Source organism: Cebus imitator, unplaced genomic scaffold (assembly GCF_001604975.1).
Source record: "Cebus imitator isolate Cc_AM_T3 unplaced genomic scaffold, Cebus_imitator-1.0 Scaffold755, whole genome shotgun sequence".
NCBI classification, from domain to species: domain Eukaryota; kingdom Metazoa; phylum Chordata; class Mammalia; order Primates; family Cebidae; genus Cebus; species Cebus imitator.
The window spans coordinates 370,696-380,144 of record NW_016108070.1 but is presented as its reverse complement, the minus strand read 5'-3'; the positions used below and the strand labels follow the sequence as shown (position 1 = coordinate 380,144).

Sequence of the window (9,449 nt, the reverse complement as noted above, 5' to 3'; positions counted from 1 at the left end):
AAAAAAAAAAAAAAAAAAAGGCGGGATACACACACAATGGACTATTAGTCTCAAAAGAAAAAAATTCTGACATGCTACAACATGAATAGTCCTTGAAGACGCTATGCGCGACAGTCACAAAAAGACAAACATTGTATGATTCCACCAATATGATGTACCTAAAGTAGTCAAATATAGGGACAGAAAGTCACATGGTTTGTTGCCAGAGGTTGGGAGAAAGAAGAATGAAGAGCTATTGTTTAATGAGTATGGATTTTCAGTTTTGCAAGTTGAAAAAACTTCTGAAGTTGAATGGTAGTGATGTCACATAACAATGTAAATGTACTTAGTGCTACTTAAAAATGGTAAATTTTATGTTATGTATATTTTATCACAACTTAAAACATCGTACTTAGAAAATTTAAGTTAAAGAACAAACACACACAGCTTTTTTCAAAACACCACATTCTAGTAGTTTTCTTTAAAAACGATCTACCTTCTTTAATTTAGGGTTTTTTGGCATAGGGTCCCTGTTACCCAGGCTGGAGTGCAGTGGTGCAATCGTGGCTCACTGCAGCCTTGACCTCCTGGGCTCAGGTGATCCTTCCACCTCAACATCCTGGGTAGCTGGGACTACCATGCCCAGCTAATTGTGTGTGTGTGTGTGTGTGTGTGTGTGTGTGTCTGTGTGTGTGTGTCTCCAGCTAATTTTGTGTGTGTGTCCAGCTAATTTTGTGTGTGTGTGTGTGTGTGTGTGTGTGTGTGTGTGTGTGTATTTTCCGTAAAAATAAGTTTCACCATGTTGACCAGGCTGGTCTCAAATTCCTGGGCTCAAGCAATCCTCTCGCCTCAGCCTCCCAAAGTGCTGAGATTACAGGCATGAGCCACCATACCCCACTATGTTTTCGTTCAGCTAAGGCCAGACATGGTGGCCGAGGCAGGTGGATCATTTGAGGTCAGGAGTTCAAGACCAGCCTGGCCAACATGGTGAAATCCCATCTCTACCAAAATATACAAAAACAGCTGGGCGTGGTGGCACAAACCTGTAGTCCCAGCTACTCAAGAGGCTGAGGTGGTAGAATTGCTAAAACCCAGGAGGTGGAGGTTGCAGTAAGCTGAGATCGTGCCACTGCACTCCAGTCTGGGTAACACAGTGAGACCATGTCTCCAAAAAAAATAAAAAGTTCAAATGTAATTTCTTCTGAGAAAAAAAAAAAAAGGAATTTTTTAAAAGTGCAGTAAATAAAGAAAAAAATTAAAAATGAAGCTATATTTAAAGAGACAATGATGAATATTTGAAAATTTGTTTTATTATTAAGGAATGCTAAATTTAAATAATGTTGATATCCAATAGGATTAATCTACATAGGTCTTTCATATACTTTTTATATCAGCAACATGAAAAATCAAATGATAAATGTCTAACTTCCCATAACTTTGTATTCTCTATAGACCTTCTCAAGTAGTAAAATCTGTTAGTATTGTCTTTGCTGGGCAGAGTGGCCTCTTTCACTAATGCAAGCTTCTCCCACAGCATGAGGAAAATAAATTTTTCTGTTCTTTATACCACCTCTTTTAGCAGTGGCAAAGAGAACTCTTATCATTTTTGAGGGACTGACATCCAACTGAGGAACTTTTAATAAATCAACACTGAACATCAAGTAAGACCCAACAAAAAGAGAAAGGCCCGTCTCACCTCACTTCGAGTGACCACAATCCTGACCAAGGTGGAGTCGTCTGTGCCAGCACCTTTCATAGCGTAGTAGAGCCTCTCAGCAAAGAAGGCAGGGCGGTTCAGGGCACACTGCACTGCAAAACAGAGATGCCTGAGACATGGAATCATGATCTGACAAGAAGTGTACCCCTCCAGCTTCATTTATCACTTCTAGCCTGCCTTTCATTATTTTCTCTATAGGTGAGTTAAAGATGTTCAGATGTTCTCCTCCTTAATTTTTTTTTTTTTTTTTTGGAGACAAGTTCTCACTCTGTCACCCAGCCTAGAGTGCAGTGGTGCAAACATGGCTCACTGCAGCCTCCCGGACTCCGGTAATCCTCCCACCTCAGCCTTCTAAGTAGCTGGGACTATAGATGTGTGCCACCACACCCAGATAATTTTGTTTATTATTAATATTTGTAGAGACATGGTCTCACTATATTGCCCAGGCTAGTCTCCAACTCCTGGACTCAAGTGATCCTCCTGCCTCAGTCTCCCGAAGTGCTGCAGGGATGAGCCACCATGACTGAGCTCTCCCCCCTTGCTTTTCTTTAAGCATTCAACACTCTTTCTAGCTGCATCAGAGAGACTACCTTCAATTCTAGGAGATTCCCTCTAGCCTAGAAATCCTCGTCTCTCCATAGTTGCAACAACTTCAATTCCAGTTTTTTCTCCTTACACTATGAAAATCTATAGCATCTGTGCCCCAGTAATATCTTACTAAAGGAATAATTATGACAAAATCTGAATTCTAGAAGTCAAGAATATAATTCGGCTGAAAGATAAAACTCTTTAAAAGAGAAAACACAGATTAGAGCAATGCTGATTTTAAAAAGATTCTCAGAAATCTGGCAGGTTTTCTGTTTGAAAAATTCACTTAGCAAAGTCTCCTCCTACAGATGACAGAGATGTTCTACCCATGCATTTTTGCTTTCACTACAATTACTATAGTAATATTCTAAGATATTCCTTTTTTTTTTTTTGAGATGGAGTCTCAGACTGTCACCAGGCTAGAGTGCAGTGGTGTGATCTTGGCTCACTGCAACCTCCACCTCCCAGGTTCAAACGATTCTCCTGCCTCAGCCTCCATGTAGCTGGGACTACAGGAACGTACCACCACACCCGGCTAATTTTTTGTATTTCTAGTAGAGACAGGGTTTCACCATGTTGGCCACTGCCTGGGCCTCCCAAAGTGCTGGGATTATAGACGTGGGCCACCACACCCAGCCCAACATTCCACTGTTAATACCAATGTGTTACTAATACTCCCTTTAGTCCTAATATCCAACAGAATGAAACTTTCACTTTTTTAGACATCTGTGTATTAGACCACCAGAAATTGGTTAACTTCAAAAAGGAAAAGAGTCTCACTGGGCTGAGTCCTTGAAAGGTCTATTCTGAGGGCTCAAACTATTTCATGGTAATGCTGTGAGTTCCTTGGGGCTTTCCCTTTCTCTTTAAAAGAAGTACTACAACTATCAGGTATTCTTGCACAGTCCTCAAGAACAGCCTAGAGATGAAGGCCAAATAATCATCCCAAAACAGCCCTATTTGATCACAGCACCACCACTCCTAGGAAATTGCAAACAAAAACAAAGGATTGTTTCCGGGGGTTTGTGTAATAAATCCTTTCGAGTTTTCTCTTTTTTTGGAAAAAAACAAAAAACAAACAAAACCAAAGGATTAGTTCAGCTACTGCCTAAGCAGATTCCACTTAGACTATATCATTAGGAAACAACTATTCAAAGCTCCCACTCATTTGAAAACAAAATAAAGCAAAGCACAAAAATATCTTACAGATGGTCTTCAAACCACTTTCCACATATCCGGAAAACTCACGGCTCACACTGCTTAACAAATCTCGATTAGCCATCTGTAAACAAAATTAAAGGGTTAAATATTTTTGCATCTTAAAACAGAAACCAAATCTTCAAAAGAAAAGTTCATACCCTTGAATAAGCCTCCATGGTAGCTCTCAGCTGAGGAAAGCTTCTCGTGGCAAGGATCATGTTAAAGCAAGATTCATCGGTCCCTAGTCTCCCCTCGCCAGCTTGATAGAGACGTTGAGCATCTTCCTGAGCCATTTGGTGGTTTACACTCTGGTTTTCATCACGATTTCCCTACAAAAGAGAAAGGGCGGTATTGGAAGAAATAAATAAAAGTTCTACTAAAAAATTTCTTTCCAATCTAGTTCACTTTTGAATTTAGAGACAATTTATTTTATTCATTTTTTTTGAGACAGGGTGTTGCTCTGTCACTCAGGCTGGAGGGCAGTGGCAAAATCACAGCTGAGTGCAGTATGAACCTCCTAGGCTCAAGTGATCCTCCCATCTCAGCCTCCTGAGCAGCTGGGACTACAGGCACAAATTACCACGCCTGGCTAATTTTTTTATTTGTTGTAGAGGCAGGGTGTCTCATTATGTTGCCCACGTGCTGGTCTCTAACTCCTGGGCTTAAGTGATCCTCTCGTTTCAGCCTCCTAAAGTGCTGGGATTATAGATATGAGCCACTGGGCCTGGCCTAAAGGGATAATTTATTAAAAATTACTGCATGTCTGTCATGCATATCCTTCATTTCTATGCATGGAAATATAACTAGTACTTTATTATTATTATTATTATTTTTGAGATGGAGTTTCGCTCTTGTTACCCAGGCTAGAGTGCAATGGCGCGATCTCGGCTCACCGCAACCTCTGCCTCCTGGGTTCAAGAAATTCTCCTGCCTCAGCCTACCAAGTAGCTGGGACTACAGGCGAACGCCACCACGCCCAGCTAATTTTTGCATTTTTAGTAAAGATGGGGTTCCACCATGTTGACCAGGATGGTCTCGATCTCTTGACCTCGTGATCCACCTGCCTTGGCCTCCCAAAGTGCTGGGATTATAGGTGTGAGCCACTGCGCCCGGCCACTAGTACTTTTTTATACTGTCAATTGGATTTTATAAAATCATGGTTTAATGAGGTTTTGTTAAAATAAGGACTTTTGGGAGCTAAATTAAATCCAAAAATGTTTAAACAAAAGTATGTCTTCTAGGACATACAAACTACCACTTGAATGAAGAAACAGCTCCCTTAGCTGGAATTTAAGGTCAATATGCACTGTACTGAGTTCTACTTTGTATTCATTCACGCAACTAAGAGATTATTAAGTACTTTTTTGGGTCAGGCACTATGCTAAGTGGTAAGGACACAGGAGAGACAGGGTCCCTGCCCTCAAGAAATTTAACTCTAGGGCAAGAGGAAGGGAGGATGTATGTAGTATGGAGGCTTCATAAACTTTCTTTTCTTCATCTGAGTAGTAATATATATATATTTTTCTATTACATCTCTTTGTCTTCCCAGTCTTAATAATATATATTTTTTAAGAGATGCGATTTCACTATATTGCCCAGGCTGGGGTGCAATGGCTATCTGCAGGTGTGATCACAGCCTCAAACTCCTGGGTTCAAGTGATCCTCCTACCTCAGCCTCCAGAGTAGCTAGGACTATAAGCACATACCACCACACTCAGCCATCTAACTATAATCCTAATATGTAAGTATTTACTATAAATATATGCATAAAAATGACATGAGCTTTTTAGAAGAAGCTACAAATAATTCACATTCTGCTAGACTGGGCCTATTTGTATACCAAACTCTTCCCTGGCATAGGAGGAAATGAAGGAGGAAGGAAGAGTTTAAGCTTAGGGCAGTTGGTTTCTCTCAAAAACCCAAACAAGAAAAGGTTGCCTTTTAGAGTCTCAGGGACCATCTTAGGAACAAGTTGGAAAGATGCTCCTTGAAACTGAAGAACCGTCATCTGAGCACCTGGCACAAGGAATACATAGAGGCATATTCTAAATGGGTGAGTGAATATAACACAGTAAAAGGTATTCACGAAAAGTTTCCCAGATTATTGCCTTTGGATTCACACATATTTTCCTAGGAAGTTACTCATCTACTCATATTATGGAAAAGGTAGGGCTGGGTCTTGAACTCTGCACAAAGAGACTCAGCACCTCGTGTAAAATCTTAACAATTTTTTAGCATTAAGTGTCTGTTTCTGTTTTCCTTCTTGTTTTTTTTTAAATCCTAACCTACTTCCCTGTTCTGTTACTCTGATATAGGTAAATTCAATTTCCTTCAATACATTTACTTTGCTTTCTTATTACCATATCCACTCACTGTTATACACTATCCTTTCCACACCTATCTCCCTTGGCTGTTAAGATGGAATTTCTTGTTGCCCAGGCTGGAGTGCAGTGGCACAATCTCAGCTCACTGCAACCTCTGCCTCCCGAGTTCAAGCAATTCTCCTGCATCAGCCTCCCAAGTGGCTGGAATTACAGGCACATGCCACCACTCCTGGCTAATTTTTGTATTTAGTAGAAATGGGGTCTCACCATGTTGGTCAGGCTGGTCTCACCCTCCTGACCTCAGGTGATCCACCTACCTCAGCCTCCCAAAGTGCTGGAATTACAGGCATAAGCAACCATGCCTGGCCCCTCCCTTGGCTCTTAAGAGCTCCTCCTCTCCTTTAGATCCTTCCAGATGGTCCAATTTTGTACACTAGCACAATAGCCAGTAACTCTTGATACTGAATCAGCATGCTAGTCATTTACACCATCTCTTTCAAATACACGTTCATCATCTCATTCTGTGTTTCCTTTTTTCTTTTGAGGATAGGGTCTTCCTCTGTTGTCCAGGCTGGAATGCACTGGTACAATCATACTTCACTGCAGCCTCACTCTCCTGGGCTCAAGTGATCCTCCCACTCAGCTTCCTGAATAGCTGGCACTACAGGTATCCACCACCATGCTCAGCCAATTAAAAAATATTTTTTTTGTAGAGATGGTTTCTTGCTCTGGTGCCCAGGCTGGCCTCAATCTCCTGGTCTCAAGCAATCTTCCTGCTTTGGCCTCCAAAAGTGCTGGAATTACAGGTGTGAGCCACTATGTCTGGCCCTAAGTGTGTTTCTGATGCCATTCCAAATACCCTATTTGGAGTATTTTCTGTCAATTCTCCAGCACATCTGGGGAATCAAAATAAGGAAGGTGCTAATCACAGTTATTAATGGGAACCCTAAAACATTTTTCTGCATTTCTGGCTGTCCTCACTTCCTATAGCACCTCTATGGCAGTCCTGCACATCTTCACTTGATGGTGCAGCATAATGGACAGTGATAAGCTCAAATGTACAGTTTCATTCTCATCCCAACCATAGAGCCTCAAATTGGTTTCTGATTCCATACAACCTTAGAGGTTAAATCTCTAATTCCTTACAAAAGCCAAATTTATAGGAATAAATCCCTATAGTAACTACAAAGAAATCAGTACACTGGTTTCTGTGTTGTCCCTCTTAAAGACAGCAATATTGCAAGGTGGCCAAATATTAAAAGGAATAAAGAATGCTCACTGGCAAAAGGCTTTTAAAGTATGTTCCCTCTATAATGCACAAGCATTCATACTATACTCACCTGGCACATGGACACAAGTAAGCGTTCAAAATGTCCTGATGTATCTGACCTAATGTCCTTTTCAAGGTCTCGTCCAAATTCTGACTGGTAACATCTGACAATTTCTCGGATTTCCTGATTTGTTCTCGTGCACAAAATTTCAATCAATACACGTTCCTGAGTTCCTGCTCCCTACATAAAATCAACGGAGGATTATATAAAAATAAAATGAAATTTCTGCAAGTAAGTAAACCTTACTGCTTCATTATTTCTTTGTTCTCTAGAACTAAAAAAACTATATACTCAGATGATGTGAAATAATGTATTGGTTTAATTACCACTGTAAATTCAAAAGTGCTGTAATTTGTAGGGTTTTACATATGAAATAGGACAAAATACTCACAATAAATAACATATAGTACCTGCATCGCTTTCCGTAAGCTCCAGGCATCGTAATACGTAGGAGGCATGAACAGGGCCAGGATCAGTTCTTCCATATTTCCACTTAACTCTGATTTGAGATCTTTGATTAAATCCTATTTAATTATAAAAACAAGCTAAGTATATGTGTTCTCCAAATTTGTCACTTAAATCTTTTAAGGAAAATACAAAAAAAGAAATGGAATTGCTTTATAAAAACTCAAATTTCAAATCTGAATGTTATATACTAAGAAATAAGTAAAGAAATTTGTTACATGTCCGCACTTATTACACTCAAGTAGATCTATTTTATTCATTCTATCAATAAACATTTAATAAATTCTTATTCCACTCTACCAAGTAAAAAAAAAAAAAAAAGGATATCTGAAACAAATAAAAATTCAAACTAACACAATGATAAACAGATATTTACTTAGTACAAAGAACCATTCTTGGTTCTATGAGGAAGTAGAAACAATTATGATCTTATTTGTTTTTGTTGTTTTGAGACAGAGTCTCGCTCTGTCACCTCTGTCACCCTGAAGTGCACTGGCACGATGATCTCAGCTCACTGCAACCTCTGCCTCCTGGGTTCAAGCAAATCTCCTGCCTCAGCCTCCTTAGTAGCTGGGACTATAGACTTGGCTAATTTTTGTATTTTCAGTAGAGACAGAGTTTCACCATGTTGGTCAGGCTGGTCTTGAACGTCTGACCTCAAGTGATCCACCCATCTCAACCTTCCAAAGTGCTGGGATTATAGTACAGGTGTGAGCCACTGTACCTGGCTGATCTTGTTCTTATTTAGAAAGATACACATCTAAAAAAAAAAAAAAAGTAAGGTAACCTGTATTCTAGCACTGGATAAGCGGCATAGAAATAAGTAACAGGGAAAGTTGAAACAGAAAAAGTTCAAAGTCGGCTGGAGAGTTCAGAGAATATAAAAATTAGCAGGCAAAGAGGAGGGAGAAAGGTTCAGGTAAGAAGGAACACCACCAAGAAACAGAGAAGGGGTTTCCAGCCTTGACTCTTCGTTATGATCATCTGTGGAGCTTTAAAAAAAAAAAAACAAAACACTGATGTCCAGGGCCAAGATTCAGGATTTTGATTCTGTGTTTTTAAGTTAAAAGGGAGATTATGATGTTCAGTTAAGGTTGAGAATCACTGCAGAGAGGCAAGAATGAGCAAAGTTTGTTCAATGGAAAAATAAGACATCTGGTTTTGTTATAGAGGAAGGTTTTCATAATAGATGAGGAAAACAAATTTGTAACTAAATCTTGGATAATTATATTGAATGCCAAACTAAAGAATGTGGACTTGATTCTGTTTGCTGGGAGGAACCACTGGAAACTTTTCATGCAAGAAAATGGCACTGATGTAGCAACAACATTCAGAATGGATGATGGTGACAAAAAAGCTCTAGATGAAAACATTTAGGCTACTGGAATATTTAGTTAAGGGGTAATAATGTCTTGGTAGCAATGGAAATGAGGAGGAAACAAAGTAGACAAAAGAAACATTTTAAAGGGCCATTTTGGCCAGGTGCAGAGGCTCATGCCTGTAATCCCAGCACTCTGGGAGGCCAATGTGGGTGGATAATGAGGTCAAGAGATCTTGATCATCTTGGCCAACATGGTGAAACCCTGACAAAATACAAAAATTAGCTGGGCGTGGTGGCACATGCCTGTAGTCCCAGCTACTTGGGAGGCTGAGGCAGGAGAATCACTTGAACCCAGGAGGTAAAGGTTGCAGTGAGCCAAGATCACGCCACTGCACTCCAGCCTGGTGACAGAGCAAGACTGTCTCATTTAAAAAAAAAAAAAAAAAAAATGCCTGCAATCTCAGCACTTTTGGAGGCTGAGGCAGGCAGATCACCTGAGGTCAGGAGTTACAGACCAGCCTGGC

At 40.1% G+C, this 9,449-nt stretch overlaps 1 protein-coding gene across 4 annotated transcripts in view; it reads right to left on the bottom strand.

Annotated features, from left to right (window-relative positions):
- Positions 1-9,449, bottom strand: part of ANXA7 (annexin A7) — a 37,356-nt gene that overhangs the window by 1,625 nt on the left and 26,282 nt on the right. For all 4 annotated transcript variants that reach the window (XM_017519536.2, XM_017519537.2, XM_017519535.2 and 1 more), the window contains 5 exons: positions 7,550-7,663; positions 7,149-7,319; positions 3,643-3,813; positions 3,491-3,566; positions 1,676-1,788 (listed from right to left, as the gene is read on the bottom strand). In XM_017519536.2, coding sequence (XP_017375025.1) covers positions 1,676-1,788; positions 3,491-3,566; positions 3,643-3,813; positions 7,149-7,319; positions 7,550-7,663 — 645 coding nt within the window. The remainder of the gene's footprint in view (positions 1-1,675; positions 1,789-3,490; positions 3,567-3,642; positions 3,814-7,148; positions 7,320-7,549; positions 7,664-9,449) is intronic.